A 27211-nucleotide genomic window follows, 5' to 3' on the forward strand; every position below is an offset into this window, starting at 1 on the left:
TTTGAAAGATCATTTGCTTTTATTATTATTATTAACTGAGGGTATACTGGCAGTCCTGTTATGCCAGCGCAATGAAGTTTGCCTTGATGATGATGTGATTTAACTTTTCAAAAGCTTTTGACAAGGAGCTTCATCAAAGTTTTTTAAAATTTATTTATTTGAGAGAGAGAACAAGAGGGGAGAAGCAGAGGGAGAAGGAGAAGCAGACTCCCTGCTAAGCAGGAAGACTGACATGGGGATAGAGCATGTTATAGTATAGTAGGTGTTTGTGGCATATAATCAAGAAAAAAAAGACTAAGAAACCACTTAAATTAATTTCTCTCAGTTCTTAAAATAGGGGTGAGGGGGAAGAATGTACATGGCTAGGGGACATGTCAGGTGATGAACACTTTCACTCTCCACCATGTAGCATTAGATTGATTGTGTCTGAGCAGCAGCAGCAGTTGCCAATCTGCCCACCTGGGGAACTTGGAATGTATTCTGGGACAACTAATAGAGATGTTGTTTTTTTGAGCTACTCAAAAAGATACAGAAATATCAAGGTCATGTTAACTTCAGGAGGCTCCTTGCTTCTCTATTCTCCAGGCCTGTATTATCTGGGAGTGATTATTAGCACATTTACAAACTGAGCAGATGGAGGACAGGCAAGCACAGGGAAGGCAGAAAAGAATGAAGTTTGGTAGTGATCACATACCCTTGGTGCTTTGGATCTGATCTGACAAAATCTATGAAGAGATCAAATTAGTGGAACAAAGTGGGATCCTTCTGGGTTAATGACAAATTTCTACATAAATTCTACTCCTTCATTTAGTAACCAGTGGCACAAGGACGGGAGTCTCCCATTCCACACGGCCTCTAGTGTTTTCCATTGTGGGATCTCCTCTGGAAATGAGAAGACCCTTCACACAAGTCCAGAAACTTCATTGCTGTGGGAGGGCCTTGCCCTGTATCCTGAGATCTCTCCTCTCTGCTGGTTTCCACATCTCTACAGTGGGAGCACTGTAATTCCTCCATAATGGAAGCCTTGAGAAATTAATACCAAGATGACATTCCTTTACAGTGATTTCAACTTACAACGGAGAAAGGTCCTGAGATTTGAAATAGCTGCCTTACTTCCTGAATTTGATCTGTTTCTGTCTGGCACCTTCAGTTAAGGAAGGGACAAGATTCCAGCGTAGGTTGCTAGCATTTAGATAAGCCAAAGACTGCACTGATTATTTTCACTTGAGAAAATCTGCAGCACCCCCTCCTCCAAACCTCCTCTGTAGAAGAGTCTCGAACGTTTCTGTACTACCTTCTGTTCTCAAAGATCTCCATTCTCAAGGCCAGGCTGGGAAATTGTCAGTTGCTCTGAAAAGAGCTGCCTGATAATTAGACTAGATTGCGAAGGAAACATAGGGGCCTTTCTCTTCCGTGCTTGGCCCATACAGATTTCTGGCTTGCATGCTATCCTGACCAGGTTGGCCACCACTGGCCATACAGGCTGTGGGCTGCACACTGCCAGGGGCATCGTTAGCCCTGTCATCTGCATTTGGTAAGCAAATAAAATGACCTTTAAAAAGCTGTTGAATTTCTGTACTTCAGTGAGGAAATAAATTAATCCTACCTCCCAGAGCTTGTGAGAACCCAACTTACAAAACAAGATGGTAGTCAAAATTATGTGTACAACAGCTAATCTCTGAGGCTCCTGGGAGGAGCCACATGACACAGCTATCAACTAAAGGAGTGGATAATGAAATCTATTCCAGTTCTTTCCAGGTGCATATTAGGAGTTCAAAAAACATACTAAAGCCTGGCCCCTACCCCCTGACCAATTTAATTACGTCTTCAAGGGTGGGGCCTTGGCAACAGAATTTTATAAAGTTCTTGAAGTGATTCCACTATTCAGTGAAAGTTAAATAACACTGGTTTAGCTATGGAAGGGGATCTTTGTGATGAACTTCTAGAATGTTAAAACGTGCTAAGAAGAGATAGTTAACAGGAAGGTTTAATACTTGCCCTGAAGTGAACTATTATATTACTGATAAATTATTAAGAATTTTTTACAATTATTTTTATTAAGAACCAGTAAATCAACTTAAATGCATCAGAACAGGAGCATAATAGATCCTCAGTCTAGTTACTGAAGCACAAATGCTTTCTATTAGCAAAACATGCATAAATACACACACTCTAGATGCAACATAGGAAAATGCTGATGTATAGTAACCCTGATCAAGAATATATTGTGAATATTCAAAACTGGAATATAAAACTCCAAACCACTTCTGAAACCATCTACTCCAAACCCCTCATTCACAGAGCAAACTGAACCTTAAAACGGTTGAATTTTCCAATGTCACAAAGTTGCTTAAAAACATAATCGGATTACTTCAGCCTGATGTCCTTTCCATTCTATTGTGTGACAGTGTGTGACAGTGAAAAGTTAAAATATTTTAAGCACTTTCTCAATTCCTCTGGTTCTTCAGTACTTAACAAAAGGACAAACCAGACTTCCTCAAAGAGTCATATGCCAGGGTGCAGTCTCTGATGTTTGTTGAGAGCAGACCGGTATCTGAACGCTTTTCCACAATCATTACAGCCAAAAGGTTTCTCTCCTGAATGGATTCTCTGATGCTGAATGAGGTATGTGCTCTGGCTGAAAGTCTTCCTGCATTCATTACAGTTGTAAGGTTTCTCCCCCGTGTGAGTGTTCTGATGTTCAGTCAGATGTGTGCTCCGGCTGAAAGCTTTGTCACATTCGTTACACTTATAGGGCTTCTCTCCAGTGTGAATTCGTTGATGCTGTGTCAGATGAGAGCTCTGGCTGAAAGCCTTTTCGCATTTATTACACTGGTAGGGTTTCTCTTCTGTGTGAGTTTTTTGATGTTGAGCAAGAGATGAACAGTGCCGGAAGGCTTTGCCACACTCGGCACACTCGTAAGGCTTTGCTCCTGTGTGGATTCTCTTATGTTGTGTGAGGTGTATGTTTTGGTTGAAGGCTCTCCCACATTCATTACACTTGTAAGGTCGCTCTCCAGTGTGTATTTTCCTATGCTGAATAAGGGAGGAGCCATAACTGAAGGTTTTCCCACACTCATGACACTGATAGGGCTTCTCACCTGTATGAATTCTCTCATGTTTAGCCAGAGATGAACTCCGAATAAAGGCTTTTCCACACTCCTTACATTCATAGGCTTTCTCCTGGGTATGCGTCTTCTGATGCTGATTAAGGTTGGAGAGGTAACTGAAAGCCTTCCCACATTCACTGCACTCGAAGGGCTTTTCTCTGGTGTGGATTCTCCGATGCTGAGTAAGGGAGGAGCAGTAACTGAAGGCCTTTCCACATTCATTGCATTTGTAAGGTTTTTCTCCAGTATGAATTTTCAGATGTTGAGCAAGGGATGACCAGTAACTGAAGGATTTTCCACATTCGGCACAGTCATATGGTTTCTCCCCCGTGTGTGTTTTCTGATGTTGAGTGAGGTTTGAGTGCTGGCTGAAGGCTTTCCCACACTCGTTGCACTCATATGGTTTCTCACCCGTGTGGATCATGTGATGACGGATAAATGTTGAGGGACCATTGAAGGCCTTTCCACATTCATTACATTTATAGGTCTTCTCCCCGGTATGAATTTTCTGATGCTGAGTAAGATGTGTGCTCCTGGTAAAGGTTTTATCACATTCATCACATTTAAAAGGCTTTTCTCCTGTATGAATTTTCTGATGTTCCATAAAATGGCCTCTCTGGCTAAAGGCTTTTCCACACTCGTTGCAAGTATATGGTTTCTCACCCGTATGAATTCTCTGATGCTGAACAAGATGGGTCCTCTGACTAAAGGCTTTCCCACATTCATCACATTTATAGGGTTTTTCTCCAGTGTGAATTCTTTGATGTTGAGTAAGAGATGGACCCTCAATGAAGCCTTTCCCACACTGATCGCACTTATATGGTTTATCTCCAGTATGAATTCTTTGATGGTTTATAAGGTTCTCACTCCGACTGAAGGCTTTTTCACATTCGTTACATTTGTAGGGCTTCTCTCCAGTATGTGTTCTCTGATGGCGAATAAGAGCTGAACAGTAGCTAAAGGCTTTCCCACATTCGTTGCACTTACAAGTTTTCTCTTTTTTAACTGGATTTATATTCTGTTTGACACTTGTTTTGGTAGAGGTCTCTTCTGGAGATTTTTCTTGTGTTATAAGGTTTGAACTCACACTGATGCTTTTCTCACAGTCATTAGTTACAGGGCCTCTCTCCCAGGTAGGTATTTTATTTTCAGTTATTTTTATTTCTCTTGCCAGGGTCTGTTTGTTTGCCTGCTGCTTCTCTACAATGCTCTCATACTCCCAACTTTCTAAAAAGTTAGAACTGCAAGGATCATCCCTCTTGTGTTTTTCCACAATTGCCTCGTCAGATGGCTGCTCTTCAGAAACATCCAGCTCTGGGACTGATACGCTATTTTCTGGTCTTGTCTCACAGTCTAAAAGAAAAAGAAAATGTCTATATTCTCTAAATGCAAGGGGAACAAATAATTGCCTTTGTTAGAAGGACCTAACAAAGCTGAGAGTAAAGCTCTTAGGAAATCTTGAGGATTTTCAAGTATAGCCTATTATTTGGGGAAAAAGTTGGAAAGAGATAAGGATAATGATAAATAAAATATGAAAGTGGCAAGAGAATGTCTCACTCAGTTTATAGATGATCTCTGAGAACCAGGAAGGTAATAATAAATTAAAAACTGACCAGAGCAATGGCAGACAGCCAGGGACACTGGCAGACTAAGGCTGACAGTGTGAACAGGACTCCTTCCCAATGTGCACAAAACAGAAATCTGAGACAAAGACTTCAAGTGTGGACAACTATGGAAGACCCGGCTGACCCTGAAACAGAGGGAACAGCTACATCTCTGCCAGAAGTGCAGAAGGCATACCCAGAGCACAGACTTTACGGGAGGAAGAGAACAAGTTCAACTCTAGATGTTTCAAGAATTAGGAAGAGAACAGAGGGACTAGACTGGAGTGGTGTTTTCGGGGGTGGAAGATGCCAAAAGTAAAAGCACCCAGATGTTCAAATGTCAGATAGGAAGGACCAGCACTGACAAGGGAGCAAAAGAATAGACGAAGCAATAGGAATGTATGCAAGGAAAGAACACTCGGGGGGCGGGAGGGGGGGTTCCTGAAGGTGGGTAACAGTAGGCTAGATAAAATATACTAATGAAAGTGAGCAGTTCATCAGCACACAAACAAGACAGCAAGGCACATAACCAGGAAGTGCAGTGGTGCTCAAGACAGGAAAGATGACAACTAAAGAAGCAGGGGACTCAATGCTAGTAGATTCAGTAAAGAAAAAACCACATGGCTTTGGTTCCTTCCACTGGTGACAGGAGAGGACAGAAGATCCCAAAGAACCCTGAATCCCTTATGCTGCCAACCTCATGGCAATCAGCACCAGCATCACTGCAAGCATGCACCATGGGGGAGATGGGAAACAGCTTCCCACCCCCTCCATTCTGGCACCCTAGGTACCAGCACAATGCAAGGAGGCACAAGCAGACTCCTAACAGCAGTACTTCTCCAGCACAGACCAAATTAGTGCAGCACAGGTTTGGAGGAATGGCCATTTGTTCAGTATAAGAAATGGGTATGTTTTCACTAATAGAATGATGCCAAGATATATTGGAACAGCAGATGGCCACAAAGAATACCTCCCAGAAGTAGTTCAGAGTGAAGAACACAGAGCCCATGGGGTCTGAGGCCATTAAAGGGGGAAAGGGTGTCCAGCCCTGGAGCTGTAGTTGAAGGCAACAAACACAACAGACCATGACCAATGTTATCCACATTGTCATGTCTGAGATCAGTGGTGGGGCAAAGAATAAAGGATTGGAGCCAGTTCAGAAGGCCAGACTGAACAGCACCAATCCTACTGCTGAAAGGAATTCTCACTTTACTAATGCAAAGCTGTGGGCATCAACCACAATATTGCAACACCCCTATGGATAGGAAAATAAAGGATGCTGACAATCTGGCTGCAAAAGACCAAAGTAGACCCATAAGACAGAATACATATCAGGGTGACAGGTCTGCATTCTGTGTGTATGTGTGTGTGGAGGGGGCAGGTCTCCACAATAGCCCAGAGAAGATGGCATAAGGAAGGTAAGGAGAATGATACAGACAAGGCCCACGACCAGCAAGCCACCTCAATGTAGGTACTCAGACAACTTCCAATTACCTGTACATATCTGTAAAACCATAAACTATTCTTATGGAGATTAAAAACAGCAAATCAGCAGTTAAGATTAAGTCTACTCTGAATGCTAAAGAGGGAAGGCTAAGGGCTAGCTTACCAAGACTACCATCCTGTGGTCCTATTCCAGTAATAAAAAGTAAATCAGAGAATGGAGTCAAATATTTAAGTGATTGCCTTCTGCTTACCCACCAGATCACTGGGACCTATGTTATTATCTACACAACATGAGGTGTCTAGTATTATTTTTACCTAAATAAATCTCTTTTTGGTAATGACTAAAGCATTTTGTGCAAAGTCTAGGATTTTTTAATACACAAATATTTTAAAATTGCCTTCTATTGGTTCAAGTTGGGATTTTTAAAACTTTAATTTGTAATAAAATCTGACAACTTTTTTCCAAAAGTTAAGCATGACTTAATAAAGCTCTTAATCTGTCTCAAAAAAATCACTTTTCTAAATTGTGTTCCATAAAGCCATAAATTTTTACCTTAAAATCTTAAAGGTGAAGAATGAAAAGAAGGAATCATGTTTGGGAGGGTGGGGGGAGTTAGAATGCAACCCTGCTGGAAATTCATAATGCCCAATTATATATATAAGAAATCTCTGAGTGGTCTTTCAGTAAGAAACCTGCTAAAATTTTAGATAACCCAGCACTTCCCAAATTTGAACATGGAGTGCTTTTTTTTCTCCCCATAAAAAAGAACTCCCATTCCCACCTCATTGATTCTGGAGATATATCCCTTGCCTAGTGTGACTAAGTTTGTATATTTTTTCAGGGTCAGGTCTTTAAACTCTGTGCAGTTTGGGAATTCCTGGTTTACAATAAAGTTATTCATAATTTCAAGTTGTAGGATCAGAAGCTTAAGGAATAAGTGATTTAAAAAATGAAGACTGTAGGTATGGAACTCACTTTTGTAGAGTTTGGGTGGGAAAGCAAGGAGGCATATTGGATGGTGGCCAAAAGGATGAACAGTATTGAGTAAAAGCATTTGGAAATTTAGAGTACTATTTGTTTGAAGGTACTAGCAACAGAGCCTGTAGATCCAAAACAAACAAACTGTAAGGGCTGAAAAGTGGGTGATAATTAAGAGACTAGGATAATTAGGGACTAGGAGGTGGGAAAAGATGGAATCAAGAGTCCAGGTCAAGAGGCAGCCTTTAGTAAAAAGCAGGAACGATACCTCCTCTGAAAGGAGAATCAAAAAAGAAGGTATGTGGAGACCATCAGTGTTCTGACAAAGCTCAAGAGTCCATATGGATTCTCATTTCTCTACAGGAGACACTAAAGAGAGGCAAGTACATCTATATTTCAGGCATAAAACCCTCTTATCAAGCTAATGGTTAGAGTTAATGATATTCATCCATCAGGTATCCATTACTTACCTCCAAAAGTACCTACTGGAATGCCAGGTTCAATGATCCATGGCTCCGTCCCTTGCTCTAACTGGGAAATCACATCAGGTTTGGAAACTTGGAGTCCTGTTCACAGGAGAAAAAAAGGTTCCTGACTACAGTAAGAGGAAAGTGCTACATGGGATAAATCTGATGGCAGTGAACAGCACATAAAGGCTTGATGTGACAAATTCCCAAACATGGTATAAATTGGGAACCAATATGGGCTTCGAAAAATTACTAGTTTGTACTTCTACTTGCTAGGAGAGTAGAAACCTTTTCAAAACCTTTCAAAATTTAGGAATCTTAGGTTCCTTAACTTCATCAAAGGCAAAAACTCACATAAGCACAAGAGACCCCTCCTCCTGCACACCCGGATGTTCACTCAGAAATCATCCTTACCTATGGAGACCAGGTGGGTATAATTTTCTAGTGTCACATCCCTGAACAAATCTCTCTGGAAGGGATCCAGCTGTTTCCATTCTTCCTGGGTAAAGTCCACGATCACATCCTTGAAGGTCACTGATTCCTGAAATAGCGAACATATTTCTCCTCAGCCATAAAGCATTTACCTAGGAAAGGGGTAGAGTTTGCAATACTGATGGAAGTAAGGCAAAAGAACAATGGGGCTAGGTGAATGACTTTGATGTTTCCTCTTTGAAATCAACATCAAAATAGTGCCTCATTCACTGCGTTACTGTGAGAAATTGATAAGAAATGTTCAACATGAAATACTTATTTAAGGTCTGGCATAAAACTAGTGCTAAGTCAATGTTGGCTACATAGTTCATCACCATCATCACCATCTCTGTGATCTAAAATACACAGAGTATTAATACTACCTATTAACATCAATAAAAGCTTTTACTACCCACAGTGTTTAAGAATAACCAAAAATGTTTTTGAAAGAATCTGGGGGAGGAGACTTGCCCTACTGCATTTCAAAATATACCAAGAGGGAAATTAAAGGGGAGTGGCCTAGTATGGAATAAAACTTGATGAAACAGACCCATGGTTATAAGAACTGAACAGGATTAAGCGACTTTCAAATTAGTTAAAAAGAGCTAAATTAGCCACTAAGTAGTATCAGAACAAATGATTGTCTATTTGAGAAAAAAATTAAGGTGAATTTCTTACTTCGTGGCACACAAAAATGTCTGTTGGAGTAGAATCTTAAAGGAAAAGCAAAAATAGAACAAGAACTAGGGTTTATAATACGCTTGAAATGAAAATCCGAACACAAAGAGACTGAAAGATATAACCACATAAAAATGTAAAACTTCTAAAATAAACTATAAACAAAAGACAATATCATGAATTCCAATAAATAGAAAAAAGATGAACCCACAACAATAACGACAACAAAGCCAACAACGCAAAGAGCAAATTCACCCAGGACAGTGTTCTATAAGCCCTCTATAAAAAATGAGATACAACCAGACAGCAGGTTGGCTAATGCTGCTAAGTGTACATGGGCAGTGAGGTAGAGCAGCCCTGGACCCAGTAAAACTTTAAAAGCACCTATCACTCAATCCAGTTTTATTGCTTATAGGCATTTATTCTCCAGAAGCACTCAGAATGCAAAGACACATGCACAAGTACCCTTGCAACACTGTGGAGGGATAAAAAGCAAACTTAAATGTTCATTAATAGGACAGTGGTTAAAGAATTTATGGAATATCCATACTGAAGCCCTTGATAAGGACATTATTTTTTAAAGATTTTTTAAAAAAAATTATTCATGAGACATAGAGAGAATGGGAGAGAGAGGGGGGCAGAGGGAGAAGCAGGCTCCATGCAGGGAGTCCGATGCGGGACTCGATCCCGACACTCTGGGATCACACCCTGGGCCAAAGGCAGGCGCTCAAAAGCTGAGCCACCCAGGCGTTCCAATAGGGACATTTTTAAAATGAAGTATCTCTAGATGCACTGATTAAGAAATGCATGGGATATTAAGAACAATATATATGGCATGATCTTGTTTTTATTTTTATGACTAGGAAGGCTTATATATAAACAGGAAAAAAACCTGAAAAAAGACATTACCAACATTATCAGTGGGCCTGTGTGGTGGGACTTGGAAGCACTACAGGGGATGTCCTACCTTTGCTTTGTTCTGTATTTGAAACTGGGTGAGTTAGTTTTGTTTTAAAATTGGTAAATCAGGGGCACTGGGATGGCTCAGTCAGTTAAGGGTCTGCCTTCTGCTCAGGTCATGATCTTAGCGTCCTGATATCGAGTCTCACGTTGAGCTCCCTGCTCATCAAGGAACCTGCTTCTTCCTTTCCCTCTGCTCATGCTCTATCTCAAAATGAATAAATAATATCTTTAAGAATAAATAAAAATAAAATTGATCAATCAACACATGAGACTTCTGTTTCTGACGAGAACAGAGCAAGTAGACTAGCTCTGCCAGTGTCAACAACTACCCAACTGAACAATCTATCTGGAACAAATGCGTTTATATTTGAACAGCAGGCAGGACAGACGATCACGAGCTTCACAACACCCTCAGCAACCTGCCTGGAGGCACCCCAGGCTGGAGGGGAAGGAGGCAGAGCCCCTAAAGAATGGTGGTTTTACTAAGCTCAAGACACAAAAGCGACTGCTGAAGAATATGGATGCAGGGAATCTGCAAGAAGATACTGCAGAGTGGGGAGCTATACAAGGAGGAAGTTCAAAAACTGGTGCCAATACTATGGTCTCCACAGACAAGATGAAGTCAGCAGTATGACAGAGGGATGAAGAGACATGCACGCTCAGCTCCCACAGACGGTGCCAATACATTTCAGAAGGAAGGCAAGTTTACCTGTCAGGAAAGAGCAAAAAGCAGCAGGTCTGATTTGTACGACCTTTACTAATCTAACAGGGAGAACCCGATCCATGTTTCTGAGCCTTAAGCTCTGATAGCTAATGTTACATCGTCACTGACTGATGGCATGACCGCGTGCCTGGAGGGGGATGTCCCAGACTGTCAGCACTGTTGAAAGTGCAGATGAAGGCATCATGCACATACAGTGCCTGCTCTGGGATCTGCACCACAGCTGCTCAACGGCACGTATGTGCCGAGGGGGGTCAGTGCCTTTTTTAAAAAAAAAAAAGATTTTATTTATTTATTCATGAGAGACACAGAGATAGAGGCAGAGACACAGGTAAAGGGAGAAGCAGGCTACCTCCTGGGAGCCCAATGCAGGACTTGATCCCAGGACCCCAGGATTACGACCTGACCCAAAGGCAGATGCTCAATGACTGAGCCACCCAGGCACCCAGACCAGCTCCCTCCCTCCAGGAACTCTGGCCTCCAAGACTCAAGTGGCTTCCCCAGGTAGACATTTCTCATATCTCTGTGGATCACAGCTAGAAACAAAGTGTCTTTGTGCGACCATCATGGAGGGAGGACTCCGAAGCCTGCACCTGATTTCTCTAGATTCCACTCGTGAACACCTTTTTCTTCTGGATCCTGTTGTGTATCCTATGTTGTAATCATCTTTAGCCCTAAGTCATGCCACTGACTTGGGGACTCATTCTAGCAAATCACTGACTTACAAGGGTGATCATGGGGCTCCCTGAAAAACAGTCCCAGAGTAAGGCTGGGCTAGATCAGCCCTAATAAAGCTTGTGATTCAAAAACAAACCTCAGAAGGATCAGGCTGTGGTCAGGATGAGAGTAATAAGACTGGATTCACATTCCTGCATGAAATAACAAAAAAACTCTAGGCAAAACATAGGAAAACAGTTTCCAAGCAAATGATCTCATACAACAAAGAACAGCGATCCCGAAGAAGTAGTAAACCAAAGAGGTGAGTCACAATTGCTCCAGCTTACTGCCCTGAGTTTCCAGACAGGAATGCAGAGGCGGAGCTCTCAGGGGCTGCCCCAGGGCTCCCCAAGCTGAGAGTCTGGGGAAGCCAAAGGGACTGGAGGTCACAGGACAGAGTACTACAGGTGAGAGTCACATAGGAAAGAAGCAAGGAAGACTTGGCAGAGCACCATCAGTGGGTGGTTGTGAGAGACCACCCAAGGCTGGGGAAGAATCACCCAAAAGGATTCAAGAGAGTAGTACTGGTGCTCAAAAAGGGCCGGAAGTAGAGTCTCCTTTCCCATTGGTCAAACTGGCAAGTTGCACAGTTCATTAGACACTGGGTAAAATACTGAGCGAGGCTGTGTCTCAACAGTGGGACCAAGCAGCCGGAGACCACACGTTGCTCTGCTTTACCTAATAAATCTTAGAAGCCAGATCTGAAAAGAAACACACTGTTTCAAATAACTCAACTGCATCCCAGAGTAAGGCTCAAGAATATTTTATAGAAACACAAAAGTACACAGAACCCAATAAGGTAAAATTTACAGTGTCTGCCATTCAATCAAAGATGATCAGGTCTGCAGAGAAGCAGGAAAATACAACTTGTAATGAGGAAAAAATTAATCTGTTAAAGCCAACCCAGAACTAACACAAATGCTAAGACTAACAGACGACAGCAGTAAAAATTATGAATGTATTTTGTATGTTCAAAATGTTAAGAGACATTTAAGGTTTCTTAAAAAACCTAAATGGAATGTTTAGAGCTAAAAATGAGAACGTTCAGAGATGAAAAGCACACTGAATAGTATTCACGGCAGATCAGGCATCGAAGAAGGAAAAATTCATAAATTCAAAGACAACAAAAATAGAAAATATCAAAAGTGAAACAGGAAAACAGAACTTATAAACAGAGATGGCATCAGAGAGCTATGGGCAACTTCAAGTGGCCAATATGTGTGCAACTGGAGTCCCTGCAAACAAAAAAAAAGAGAGAGAGGGGAATAGAAAAAATTGAAGAAATAAAGCATAGCTCTTTAGTTTCTAAACCTGATGAGAAGTATAAACCCACGGATCTAAGACACTCAATGAACTGCAATCCTACGAGACACAAAGAAATCTACACCAAGGCACATCCTAATCAAGTAGCACAAACCCAGTGAAAGAGAAAAATCTTACAAGCATACAGAGCAACGAAGACACATGAATGTAAAGGAACAAGGACGAAAAAGGGTAGATGCCTTTTTGTTGGAAGCAGTGCCTTTTTTCTTTTTTTTTAAAAGATTTATTTATCCATGAGAGAGAAAGAGAAAGAGGCAGAGACACAGGCAGAGGGAGAAGCAGGCTCTGCTTCTGGGTCTCCAGGATCACGCCCTGGGCTGAAGGCAGCACTAAACCGCTGAGTCACCTGGGCTGCCTTGCTGGAAGCAATGCAAACAAGAAGAAAATGGAGAAACAACTTTATATACTGAAAACTGTCAAACTAGAACTGAAACAGAGGAAAAATAAAGACTTCTTCAGGCATAAAAACTTGAAGGGATTCACGACCAGTGGACTGCACTATGGGAAATTGTAAAGAAGCCCTTCACACAGGAGAACATATGATGCCAGATGAGAAAAAGGATCTACAACCAACATTTCTCAACCTTATCATTACTGCTATTTTGGACCAATCATTCTTTTAAATCACTGCAGGGGCAGCATCATAGGCATCACCCCACTGGATGCCAGTAGCACTTCCCACCAAGTTGTAACAACCAAATCTCCTAACATTTCCAAATGTCTCAAGGGTCAAAATCACCCCTAAGTGTCGATCACTGATATACATCATAAAGATTAAAAACACCATGGGATGCCTGGGTGGCTCAGCAATTGAATGTCTGCCTTTGGCTCATGGGATCGAGTCCCACATCGGGCCTCCTGAATGGAGCCTGCTTCTCCCTCTTCGTATGTCTCTGCCTCTCTCTCTCTGTGTATCTCATGAATAAATAAATAAAATCTTTAAAAAAGAAAAGATTAAAAACACCAGAAATCTAAGTGTGTGAATAAATATATATAATTTCTTATTATTTATTATATTTCTTTAAAAGATAATTGCTTAAAAATATCAAGTATTGTGGGGTTTGCAGCACAAGTACTAGTAAAGTATGTGACAACAATTGCATTAAAAACTGGGAAGAGGGCAGCCCTGGTGGCTTAGCGGTTTAGCGCCCCCTTCAGCCCAGGGTGTGATCCTGGAGACCTGGGATCAAGTCCCATGTCAGACTGCCAGCATGGAGCCTGCTTCTGTCTCTCTCTCTCTCTGTATCTCAAATAAATAAAAAATATTAAAAAAAAAAAAAAAAAAAAACCTGGGAAGAGAGGGGCGCCTGGGTGGTGCCTGGGTCAGTTAAACATGTCTTTGGCTCAGGTCATAATCCCATGATCCTGCAATCGAGCCCCATGTCAGGCTCCCTGCTCAGTGGGGAGTCTGCTTCTCCCTCTCCCTCTGTGCTCTCTCTCTCTCAAATAAATAAAATCTTAAAAAAAAAAAAAAAAAAACCCGGAGGAGAGAAATGAAAGTGCACTACCATGAGGTTCTTCCAGTCTTTACGAACAGGATTATCACTTGAAAGTAAAAGGCAATAAATATGTATACCTTAAGCAACAAAAAAAAATAACAAAGGGTTATGGCTAATAAGCTAATGAAGAAAATAAACTGGAATCCTAAGCAACATTCAGTTTCCAAAAGAAGGTAAGAATGGAGGAAAAAGGGAATGAAGGCAATACAAAAAGAAAAAGCTAGATGATACTTAATCACATCAATAATCATATTACACATAAATATCACATTGAATGTAAAATCATATTAATAAATGGTCTGAATACCCCAATTAAAAGGCAGATTGCCAGACTGCACTGAAATAAGGAAAACCCAATGAACTCCATATCACCTACAAAAAAATATAAAGACACAAATTAAAAGCCAAAGGATGAAAAAAAGATATGCCATGCTGACACTAATCAAATATCAAAGTAAGCTTCAAAGCAAACAATAAAAAGTTCATTTTTCAATGATAAATAAGGTCACTTGGTTAAAAAGACATAACAATCCCACATGTTTATGCACCTAGTTGCAGCTTCCAAAGACATGAAGGAAAAACTGATAAAATTGCAAGGAGAAATACACAAATCCACATAATAAATTTCAATATCCCCATCACATTTGACAAAACAAGTCAATAGAAAATAAGGATATAAAGCATCTGAACAACACTCAACCAGCTTGACTGAACAGATACCTGTGGTAGATGGAGTAGTGGCCCTCCCAAGACATCCACATACCAATCCTTCAAACCTATGAAATTATTACCTAAAACAAGAGACACTGCAGATGTGATCATGTTGAGGACTTGAAGATGGGATAATGATCCCAGATTACAGGGGCGAGCCCAATGTAATCAAGAGTCCTTGTAAGAGGGAAGCAAGAAGGTCAGAGAGCAGATGTGAAGATAGGAGAAGAGTCACAGAGAGATTTACAGATGCCACTAATGGCTGTGAAGGTGGAGGAATGGGACACAACAAGTCCAAGAATACAGAAGCTGGAAAAAGTAAGGGAACAGATTCTGCCCTACAGACTTCAGAGGAATGCAGTCCTGCCAACTCATTTGGACTTCTGACCTCTGTAACTGGAAGACAGTAAGTGTGTTGTTTTAAGTCGTGATGCTTCTAAAAGGAAACTAATGCATTCTTAGAATACTCTACCCAACAACAACAAAATATACATTCAAGTCCTCACTGCTCATTTACCAAAGTAGACCAAATAAGGGCAAAAGAAGTCTCAAATTAAGTAAGATTCAAGTCATACAAAGTATGTTCTCTAATTGCATATATTCACTATGGTGATGGCTTCCTGAATACAAAGGTGTGTCAATACTTACCAAGTTATACACTTCAAATATACGTAGCTTATTCTCACATTATACCTCAATAAAAACAAAGTGATACCAGAAGTACTTGAGCTGAAAGTGGGAAGAACTGGGATCATTTCCTTGATAAGATGACTACACTGTGGGGCAGGAAGTAGGGAAAAAGTCTAAGAAGGAGTCTGATGAAGGGAGGCCTTGAGGTGAATCATTCCTGCTGGAACAATGGTTATTTTTTTTTTTTCCAATGGTTACTTTTTTTGCCTAAATTCTCAGTTACTGGTTTTTCCTAAAACAAGATCCTGTCCCTTTCTTCCTCAAAAACCATTAATGGTTCAGAAATGGCCTACAGAATAAAGCCTTCAACTTCTCATCTAGACAACTGAGGCCTGCCATATTTTAACTTATTTAATTAATCATTTGTTTACCATCTGCCAAAATAAACCAATCTTTCTAATTCCCATGTAACACCTGTTAATTCTAGTGACACTTTGCTCAGTCTTCCCCATAGCTAGAATCCAACCCATCTCTCCCACATTACTTGTCTAAATATCCAAATGTCCCATATCCTGGGAGAGGTAGTGCATATCCCATTCCCCTTGAAACTCTCCTGACCCCTCCACACTACACATTTGTGCATTCTTTATCTTTCACAGTACTCATTTAATTTTTATACTTATCTGTTCTGGTTTTTAGCAGTCAATTAGTCTATTCAAGTAAAGGATTAAGTTTTGCACTCCCTTTGCTCTATCACTGTTGGAGCATGACAAGACACCAAGCAAGAGGGTAAGTGGTGAACATGTATTAGTGATGCTGGAGAGACAGAGATGCAAAGACGGTCACTGAGCAGTTGGGAGCCCAGAATGAATCCCCAACATTGGTTTTTATAAATGAACATATGCCACAGCAAAAAATTCGCAATCCATTGTGCAGACTAAGATGGCATTTCAGGAATTCCAACTTACTTGAAAACTGGTTGATGCAAGTAAAGTGTGTCCCGCTTGGAGGAGGGCAGGCTCCGGAGAGGAAGGGTCTGGAGGAGAAGAAGAAACACAATGAATCCTGTCCATAGTAGCTGTTCCCAGCAATCTGTTAAGTTCAGATTCTCTTTCCATGTGAAAATAGTATGAACTATGCCATTTCCTTACTTCTCTGAATGCAAAAAAATAAGCAGGATCATTGAGGACTAGGGCCCCAGTACACCTCATCAGTAGGCTTGGGAAGTAAAGCATGACTTTGACATTCACAGTTCTGTCCCCTAGATATGTACAGTATCCCTCAACTCAATATGTTCCATATTAAGTCAGGCAAAGTATTTCCACAGCTTTCTCTGCTACATACAACATCTGAATAAATAATACAATTACTTCCCAAAAGTCTTCACAGGTCCTTTGAAACTCTAAATATAAAAATTTGTATTAGTAGAAATTAAATATCATAATAGCATATATTACTTATACTACCTACCCACCAGAAAAATTAAATTGACATGGTCAGTACTAACTGCTGCCAACCACGTAGAGCAACTGGAACTTTTGTGCATTGCTGTGGGGTGTAAATTTATCAAACCCATAGGAAAACTGTTTTTGCAGTTATATACTAATGTTAAACATATGCTTGTTCTGAATTCAGCACTTGTGTGCATACAACCACATACAACCACAGAAGTGAAGGCTCATGACCACCTAAAGTCTTGTAAAAGACTGTTTCTAGCAGATTCATTCATAAGATCCCCAAATTGAAAATAGCCCAAATGTCCTTCAACAGGTGAATGGATAAATAAACCACAATATTTTCATACAACAGAAAAGAATGAGCTATTGATATACCTAATAACATGGATGCACCTCATAATGCTGAGTAAAACAAGCCAAACATAAAAGAATACATAACTATATAATTCCATTTACATAAAAAAAACAGACCAAACTGACCTATGGTAATAGTAGTTAGAACAGTGGTTACCTCGGGAGGGATAATAACTGGACAGGACCATAAGAGAAAGTTCTGGGGCATCAGAAACATCCTACATTTTACTGTAGGTGGTGATTCCACTGGTATATAATATATAAAAATTAATCAACATAGAGTTGTGCACTTAATATATGTAACTTATACGTCAATAAACAAAAACAAACTTTGCTTTTGGGAAGGTCTATTCAAAGTAATGGTTAACAGGAAAGCCCAATTCTCAGAAAGCAGAAGGAAGCAATAAAAGAAGCTATTTATTATTCTCAAATTTGATCAGTAAGGGAAAACTGATTTGTAATAAAGACCTTGAGGAAAAAAATGAAGATGTGATTTTAGAATTTTTAACAGCAAAGGATTTGTTGTGCATATACAGATATGTAACCAAGACTTTAGGAAAATAGAATCAAGAAAAATGTCTCGGGTAAAGATGCTTCTGACCTCAAGTAACAGAAACCAACAGAACCAACAACAGTGAGACCTGCAGAAACCAACCATGCTGGTTATGGTGAACGGCAATAATAAACGCTCAGTAAATGTTACAAGTGTTATGATTATAAAGGCAGAGACATATATGAAAAGTAATCCTAACTATACAATTGTGAAAAAATCCCAAGAAGAAAAAAAAAGCAAGGACTCAAAATCATTCTGGCTGATTTACATTTATAAAAGATACAACAGGCAAAGAATTGAATAATGGTATCAACGTGGCAGATTAAGAGTGTAAAAGGACCTTCCTTGTAAAAGAACATGGATTTAGACCATCCCTGTGGTGAGGGTATCTCTGTGGAAGTCCAGGAGTCCAGGAGAGAAGTTTTGGCATATGGTGGAAGCAAATAATAATAATCTAGGACTGAATGCACTGATGATGTAAGAGACAGTTTCACTTTGTGTCACAGCCCCCATCCCCACAGTGTAAAGCTCATAGCCAAGAGAAACCTTCCAGGCCCATTATTTCTCCCAGAGAGTAAAAGTGAGAGTTGGGCACTCAGCTTCCCTAGTTGTGTGGGATGCCACCAAAAAGACCCACTTCCTTCTCATCCATCCAGAACACTGAAGTGTCCAAGGGACTGGGGGGCAGGGAGCAGCTGGGGAACAGCAATCTATACTCTTGGAGGGCACAAAGGACCACAGAACGTACTAGCCACTTAATGGACTCCATTAGGAAGCCTGCCAAAGAGCCACTAGGGATGCTCCCCCGCACATTCCCCCAACTAGCCTATGGGCACCCCAATGGTCTACATGCCTCACCTGCACACCCTTCCTGTGGCTGGCTCCCTGTGTAAATCCCTGATGACAGCGAGAGCAAGTCAGGCTCTTGCCAGCCTGACTCTGCAGGTCTGGGCAGAAAGCACTAAACCCTAAGCATTCGTACCACCAAGGGAGAGCAAATGGGAGTCTGCCGCCACCTAGCCTCACTCTGCAGGACTGAGAGGAGGTATGCAATTTTAAGAAATCCTCCCCACAAGGGAAGAAAAAGTGTGGGGCAGACATATCCACAGAAGGTCTGAGAACACCTGAGCATCCATAACAGGGCTGACAGAAGGTACTTTTCTTCTGAAGCCAGTAACTAAAGACAGGAGGAGGAAGTAACTGCTTCTTCAAATGCAAAGACATAACCCCAGACTTCAAGAAACATGAAAGATCAAGAACACATGACATTACCATAGAAACACAGTAATTTTCCTGTAACTAACCCTAAAGAAAAGGAGATTTATGACTTACACAATAAAAACATTCAAAATAGTCATTTTAAAGATGCTCAGTGAGCTATAAGAAAACACAGAAAAACATGTAAATGAAATTAGGAAAACAATATACAAAACTGGAAGTTTAACAGATAGATAGAAATCATAAACAAAAAGCAAAATGACAAATTCTAGAGCCAAAGAACATAATGAAATGAAAAATGCAATGGAAGACATCTACTGCCAACTGGACCACGCAGAGGAAAGAACCTGGGGGACAGAACACAGGTCACTGGAAATTATCCAGTCACAGGAGAATACAGAAGAAAAGGAGTAAAAAAACCCGATGTAGGATACCATTAAAAGATACAACCCAGCCATTACTGGAGTCCCAGAAGAATAATGGGGAAAAAGGGACAGAATGCTTACCTAAAGAAATAGTAGCTAAGAATATCCCAAGTCGTGGCAGAAACTAGGACCTCCAAGTTCATGAAGCTCAGAGGTCTCCAAATAATTTCCACTGAAAAACATCTTCTCTAAAGCACATTATGATGAAACTATCTATGATCAAAGACAAAATTATAAAAGCAGGAAGAGAAAAAAGTGCTAAAAGAGAAAAACTACCAACCAAGAATACATTACCCAGCAAAGTTGTGCTTCAGAAATGGAGAAAGACAAAAAACCTAAAGGAGTTTGTCACCATTTGTTTACAAGAAATACTGAAAGACATCTTTCAAGTTAAAATGAAAGGATGCTAATTAGTATCACGAAAACAGGATATTATAAAACACACTGGTAAAAATAAGTGATAGTCAAATTCAGTAACACCCTAATACTGTAACATGGTTGTGTGTTCAACACCAATTTTTATGTGATGGTTAAAGGACAAGAATATTAAAACTATAGCTACAATAATGTATTAATAGATACAAAATATAGAAAGATGTGAATTGTGACACCAAAGACATAAAATGGGAGGAGCAGTAAAAAGGTAGAGGGTTTTTTGGTATGCAATTGAAGTTAGTTATCAACTTGAAACAGACTGTTTTATCTAGCTGTTTTACATAAGCTCCAGGATAACCACAAAGCAAAACCTAGAGTATACACGCAAAAGATAAAGAAAAGGAAATCAGAGCATACCTCTCTGGAAAATTATTAATTCACATAGGAAGACAGCAAAAGAGGAAGAAAGGAACCAGGGAAGTATAAAACAGCCAGAAAGTAACTAATAAGGCATTAGTGGGTCCTTAGTTACTAATAATTAGACACAAATGGATGAATTTCTCTAATCAAAAGGAACAGAATGGCTGAATGGATAAAGAAAATCAGACCCACCTATATGCAGCCTTAGAAGAGACTCACTTCAGTTTTAAGAGCTCACTAGACTCAAAGTAGATGGATGGAAAAAGATATTCCATCCAAATGGAAATTCCTGGGAAACTACAATAGATGTAAAGTCACAAACTGAAAAGAGACAAAGGGGCCATTATGCAATGATAAAGGAGTTAATTCATATATCCAGAGAATATAATAATTATAAATACATATGTACCTAACATCAAAGCTCCTAAATCTGTTAAGCATATACTAACAGATTTCAAAGGAAAAACAGACAACAATGTAGAATAATAGTAGAAAACTTCTGGGCAGCCCAGGTGGCACAGCGGTTCGGTGCCGCCTTTAGCCTGGGGCGTGATCCTAGAGACCCGGGATCGAGTCCCACACCGGGGTCCCTGCATGGAGCCTGCTTCTCCCTCTGCCTGTGTCTCTGCCTCTCTCTCTCTCTCTCTCTCTGGGTCTCTCATGGGTAAATGAAATCTTTAAAAAAAAAAACAGGAGACTTTAGTATCCCACTTTCAGCAATGAATAGATCATCCACAGAAAATTAACAAGGAAACCTTGGACTTGCACCTACTTTAGATCAAATGGATCTAAAACATATAATACAGAACAGAATACACATTCTTCTCAAGGACACAAGAGCTTTCTCCAGGATAGATCACAAAACTAGCCTTAGCAAATTTAAAACTAAAATCATATCCACCATTTCAACAAAAATAGTATAAAACTGGAAAAATTCAAAAATAGTGGACACTAAATAACACACTCCTGAACAACCAAAAGGGTCAAAGAATAAATCAAAAGATATCCTGAAACAAATGAAAATGGAAACAAAATACCAAACATATGGGATGTAGCAAAAGCAGCTCTGAGAGGGAATTATATAGTGCTTAATGTCTACATTAAAAAAAAGAAAGATCTCAAATAAATAACCTGGCTTTACACCTAGAAAAGGAACAACTAAGGCCCAAGTTAGCAGAAGAAAGGAAATAAAGATCAGAGCAGAGATAAATGAAATAAAGATCAGAAAAATAACAGAAAAGATCAATGAAACTAAGAGTTGGTTTTTTGAAAAGGCAAACAACACTGAAAAACTTTTAGCTAAAGAAAAAAAGGAGAAAAAGTTTAAATAAATAAAATCAGAAATGAACAAGGAGACATTACAACTCATACTATAGAAATACAAAAAGGATCAGAAGAAACCACTGTCCCAACAATGTGGATAACCTATAAAACTTAAATTCTTAGAAACATACAACCTAATAAAACTGAATCATGAAGAAACAGAAAATTTGAACAGACCAATATGGAGTAAGGAGACTAAACCAGTGATTAAACACCTCCCAACAAAGACAAGCTACGTATGAAACTGTTTCACTGGTGAATCTGTCTAATATTGCTAGAAAAATTAATGCCAATACTTTTCAAATTCAGCCTAACAGCATATATAACAAACCTAACCTACAGCTAATATCATAGTCAATGGTGAAAGGCTCAGAGTTCCCTCTAAGATAATCGACAAGAGGAGGTAGCCCACTCTCACCTTTTCTATTCTATTTAGCATAATACTAGAAGTCCTAACTGGAATGATTAGACAACAAAAAGAAATAAAAGCCATCCACACTAGAAAGAAAGAAATAAAATGATCTGTTTGGAGATGACACACAGAGAAAAATCTTAAAGACTCATCACATTGGACAACTTAAACTTACACAATGTTAGGAGTCAAGTATATCTCAGTATAGCTGGAAAAATTTTTTTCTTAGCAACATTTTGTAGCTTTTAGTGTACAGATCTTACACATACTAATTATATTCCTGTTTCATATTTTTGGTGCTATTATAAACAGAACTGTTATTTTTTTGGAACTTACAATTGTTTACTGATAATGTAATGAAAGACAGTTCATTTTTTAAATTAAACTTTTTGTTTTGAGGTAATTTTAGATACACATGAAGTTGTTAGAGATTCTCTGCACTCTTAAAAAATCAAGGACTAATATAAGGTAGAGCTCAAACCTACATAAATAAGTGATGTTAAAACTTTTAATGATATTAAATTCAAAAAGAAACTGTGATAATAGGTTAAACCAAACTTCGCTGCATACCCATACTTAAAGAATGTAAAAGCAATGACAATGCAGAGAAAAGTCTAGTGATATATCACACAGCTCTGTCCTAACTCTGACCTGTTCAAGGACATGAAGGAAGAAATAGAAGGAATATTCATTAACGATGCCAGTGACATCAAGTTGGAGAGTTAAAACACTGATTTTTTTAAAATTTTTATTTATTTATGATAAGTCACACAGAGAGAGAGAGAGACGCAGAGACATAGGCAGAGGGAGAAGCAGGCTCCTATGCACCGGGAAGCCCGACGTGGGATTCGATCCCGGGTCTCCAGGATCGCACCCTGGGCCAAAAGGCAGGCGCTAAACCGCTGCACCACCCAGGGATCCCTAAAACACTGAATTAATGAAGATTCATAATTATTCTGACAGGTTGGAAAATGGCCAAAAACCTGAACAATCATATATGTGAAGTCCTGATATTAAAGATAAAAAACAATGATCTCGCACAAGGATGGCATAAATCTAGTTCACTACAGTTTATGTAAAAAAAGATCTAGGGCTTACCACGTAATATTGATGATTTTTTTCAAAGCAAATATAAACTGATTCTAAACAGCAGAAGTATAAACCAAACTCAAAGAAGTACTTTTAGGTACTAAAGGTCTACGGAATTTATCACAAAAACATCTAAAGAACTATGTTTAATTGCAGGCAATGCATTTTAAGAAGCAATGCTCTCGGGCAGGAGAGTCTTGGGAAAAGAGGTCCAGACATATCATATGAAGACCCATCAAAGGAACTGAGGCTGTTTTGCTTAGAAAAGAAAAGAATTTGTGAGTAGGTGTTTTAACAGCTGAATTCACATTCTGCAGGGCAGTAATGTCTCTTGCTTTTGGAGACTAAGAACTAATATTCAACATAGAAGTTACAGGGATAGGCACTTCTGCCTAACATAAGGAACTTAAAAAGGGGGGGGGGGGCGGAAGAGCCACCAAGGGAATAGTGTGCACCCAAAACGGAGAGTTTAATGCCACACTCCATCAGGATGCATAGGCTTAGCAAACGGCCATCTGCCAGGGATACTATCCTTCTTGTATTGAAGGGACGATTACCAAGATTTTTTCTGACCACAAGATTATTTTCATATCTAAGAAATAAAAGTCATGTGAAAGAGGATCACAGACAACCTGAATCATCGCTCCTTTTCATTTCCCAATCCCGATGCCAGGGGTAATGAACTCTTCCTGCAAGTCTCTCCATGTAAACCTAAGTAAGGATCTCGCACCATTATGCAATCCAGTTTTTCTCTATCCTTGAGATAAGGCTCCCTCTTTCCACCTCTACCAGCTGTCAAGTATTTGATCTTCTTTTGCCCCCATCGCCCCGCTCTTCCATCCTCGGGTCCCCACTACCTTCCATCTCAGGAGCTCATTCCGTTCCTCCGGAGCCTGGACACGAGGGTTTCCCGAGCAGCGTCCTTCCAGCAGGGGCCTCGGTCTGGGGTTCAGCCGTCCAGCAAAGAGCAGGAGCCCTTCCACACGCTCAGGCTGGCGGCCCTGAAAGACACACGGGGTCAGCAGCCTGCGTCACAATCGCACTTCAGAGTTTTGCACTGTGGCTCAGAGAGCCTTGGAAAAGAGAAGTGCCCGCCGAGAGCCAGTGCACAGGCACTCCCGCTGGACAAAAAGAGAGTGGGGCACGAGGACGCAGGTTCAGCTCCAGATGCAGAGGAACCCTCGGTGCCCCCCCACCCTCACCCCCTACCCAACGCTGGCGGGAGCGCGCCCAGGCCCGGCCCGTTACCTCCGTGCACACCTGGCGGGCTCCCGCCCCGGCTGGGAGGAGGACACACCTGTTGCGGGGAGGAAAGGCTGGAAGGTGGACAGACAGGGCGGGGCCGGGTGCAGATCCTTCCTCTTAGACCGGAACAAAAGAACAAAGCCGTCCAAGGGATCAGGGCGGAACCGCCCCGCATTGAAAAAAGAGAGGGGCTCTCCCTCCGAGGACTCCCCGGCGCCCTCCCGCAGAGGCCGCGACCAGCCCGGCGACGAGGGTGACGTCACGCGGCCGCGAGGCTGACGGTTGCCATGGTGATACCTGGGCTTCCCTCCCTCTAGGGCGATCCGCGCACTCGGATCCCGCGTCCGGAAGCACTGGCACAATCACCAGACGTAGAGAAGGGAGCCGAGGAGGTTACACTTCCCCAGCGCCAACCTCTTTTCACGCCTACTGCCGCTTCAACAGCCACTTCCGGTCGCGCGGAGAGAACCCCGCCCCCGCTCGTGGGCAGCGTTCGGCCGTGCCGGGCAGACACGCAGAACTACGATTCCCAGAGGGCATCACGACGCTGAACCCCATTTCCCAGAGGCCTCAGCCAACGTGTAAGTTTTCCCATTGGGCAGGTCTCCCCGCCAATCACGGGCTTATAAACGCCTCCAGTGGCAGCAGGGGAACCGCGGGCACTTTCAAGTTTGTGTGACCGAGCAGATTGCGAGCAATCCGTGCATACACTTGTAGATAGTCTTAGAGCACACACAAGCACTCCACGATGTATTATTTGCCTTTATTCCTCTTCCTGCAACCTAGGGAGTGCTCTGCTGCTTCGTCATCTTAAAAATTCTGCTCGTGACCTGTAATGTGACTTTCAGGGCTCTCAGACCGGTCCCGGAGGCCTGTGTTTTCTAAATGCTGGAGGAACCTGGGAGGTGTGGTGTCGGCGTTTTGCTCCGGGCACTGCGTGGTTTCGTCCTCCGTCAGCCGGTCGAGTGGAGCCCGACGCCGGGTCGCCAGCGTGTCCCTGGCACAGGAGGACCCCGTGGAAGTGGGGAGGGTTTCTGTGTGTGGTTCCCCAGGCACTTCCGAGCTGTGGACCCCAGCTCTGGGGTGAGGGCCAAGGTCAAGTTAGTCCGTCTGCTGGCCTGGCCAACGGGAACACTGAACTTGGAAATCCTAACACGGAGTAAATGGAAAACATCCACACAGGGAAAGGAACTATCAACTGGAAGCCTCCAAGAGCAGATGTCAGGAAGGAGCTGAGGTCAAGAACAAGCTCTCAGTAGATGGTAAAAAGACATTGCTTGAGTGAAACAGGATAGAAAGATGTGGAAACCAGCTGGAAAAACAAAAAACAAAACACGAGAAAGACATTCTAGATGATAAAAGACAAAAATATATACCAAGCATATTTAAAATGAAGCAACATAAAGTCATACTGGAGAAGAACTGGATCAACTCTATGAGAATTGAGTCCATTATGTGTAGTAGAATATTCTTCTCAAGCTCTTCCATGACTCAGAAGGAAATGATAAATGAAGTAGAAGAAAAGAAAGTGCTATCTGGCTATCAGGAGAGGGCCATACAAAATCAACTATGATTTAACACTTTCTATATACCAGGCACTGTTCTAGGTGCTTTTTGCCCTTTAATTCCTAAAACACCCAGTGAAGTTATTTCGGCATTATTATTCCTACTTTACAACAAAGGACTTGCCCAAGATCTCATAGCCAATATATGGGGAAGTTGGGACTTGAATTTAGTAATCTGATCCCAAAGTCTCACTAGACTCCCAAGTAAAGATGAACAATTTCCTGAGTTTAAGAATACATCTCTCATTCATTGCTGTCAGGAGGACTCTGGGAGACAGTTTGAAGTTTCTCATAAAACTAAACATACTCTTATGATCTAGCAATCTTACTCCTTGGTATTTGAACAACTCAATATATTTACACAAAGCCAGCACACCCATGTACTGAACACTCCAATTTGAGAACCACAATCATCACCAGGATCCCAGAAACTCCTCCCAAGGGTAATTATTATTCTGATTTCTAACAGGATAAGTTAGTTTCACCTGTTTTTGAACTTTCAAAAAATAGAATGCACTACAGTCTGTATTCCTTTGTGCCTGGCTTTTCCTATTCAATACTGTGTGAGATTTCATCCATGTGATTGTGTATTCTTGTAATTCCTTCTACTCTGTGTTGTGAAATTACATCATATGAGAAAAAAAAAAAAAAAAAACTCAGTTTGTCCTTTCAACATTAAATGGACATTTGAGTTGTTTCCAAAGGTTTTGTTTCCTGCCACTTGCCATGGATTCTCATCCTTTACCTAGATCCACTCCTCCATAAAAAAAAATTTTTCTGTCAGTAAAACAGTTGTCCGTATCTTGCTCATTGGTACCCTAAAACAGTCAGTTGATTAATAATTTTAGTTCAAAGAGTGCATCACTCTTTGCTGTTTTGAGGCGTGTTTTTTGTTGTCGTTGTTTTGTTTTGTTTTTGTTTTTAATCTATCACAGAAGGTCCGGGATATTTCTTCGGTGTCTAACCTTAATGAAAGCTGGGGTTCCAAATGACTTAAAAGCAAAAATAAAAACAGCCCTACATGCTTGATAAAAAGTGTACGCCAAATAAAAAGTAAGTGACATGTATAAATTATGGATGATAACTAGTTCCCGTCCGTCCCTTCAGGGCTGGCTGTCCCATCAATGCACACAATGCCTGTCTCTCCCCTTCTCATCTCTTCCTCCTCTGCGTTCGGGCGACGTGATTTCTCCATTTGCGGTCGTTCTCTTCTTTCCTTAGATTAGCACACGAGACCCAGTAGACAAAAACCGGTGCACGGGACGGGCTCAAGGAAAACACCTGTACCCCCAGCCTCAGCCCGCAGCCGGAAACCCAAGACGAGGAAGGGAAAACATGCGAGCATTTGCGAAACTCAGCAAACGAGCGGCTGCTTTGGCCAAGATTCAGACCAGAGTCGTCCTCGAGGACGGTGGCCGGGCTCCGGGCACCTGGGACGCGCGCCTGGCGGACGCGG

The 27211-nt window shown here is 41.1% G+C and overlaps 3 protein-coding genes across 6 annotated transcripts in view; 2 read left to right on the forward strand and 1 right to left on the reverse strand.

Moving 5' to 3' along the window:
- The window catches only part of ZNF391 (zinc finger protein 391), a 42452-nt gene extending 38487 nt beyond the window's left edge, over positions 1–3965 (forward strand). For both annotated transcript variants that reach the window (XR_005384417.1, XM_038584399.1), the window contains one exon: positions 812–3965. Coding sequence is in view for 1 of the 2 variants with exons in the window: in XM_038584399.1 (XP_038440327.1) it covers positions 812–1005 (194 nt within the window). In the remaining variant the exon portion in view is untranslated. The remainder of the gene's footprint in view (positions 1–811) is intronic.
- Positions 1–24659, reverse strand: ZNF184 (zinc finger protein 184). 3 transcript variants are annotated; one of them, XM_038584380.1, is made up of 6 exons: positions 24488–24659; positions 23803–23946; positions 16288–16355; positions 8021–8147; positions 7610–7705; positions 1–4463 (listed from the first exon to the last, which is right to left on the reverse strand). In XM_038584380.1, exons 2-6 carry the CDS (start codon positions 23807–23809, stop codon positions 2506–2508), a joined length of 2256 nt encoding a protein of 751 aa, XP_038440308.1. In that variant the 5' UTR covers positions 23810–23946; positions 24488–24659; the 3' UTR covers positions 1–2505. The 3 variants fall into 3 exon arrangements, with proteins under 3 accessions (XP_038440308.1, XP_038440307.1, XP_038440309.1); XM_038584379.1 differs by having other exon boundaries at positions 24243–24659; XM_038584381.1 differs by having other exon boundaries at positions 24194–24659.
- Positions 24113–26464, forward strand: LOC119877867. Its single transcript, XM_038583978.1, has 3 exons — positions 24113–24268; positions 24375–24771; positions 25039–26464. Exons 1-3 carry the CDS (start codon positions 24113–24115, stop codon positions 25275–25277), a joined length of 792 nt encoding a protein of 263 aa, XP_038439906.1. The 3' UTR covers positions 25278–26464.
- Positions 26465–27211: the final 747 nt, after the last annotated feature.

This window comes from Canis lupus, chromosome 35 (genome assembly GCF_011100685.1).
Source record: "Canis lupus familiaris isolate Mischka breed German Shepherd chromosome 35, alternate assembly UU_Cfam_GSD_1.0, whole genome shotgun sequence".
NCBI classification, from domain to species: Eukaryota; Metazoa; Chordata; class Mammalia; order Carnivora; family Canidae; genus Canis; species Canis lupus.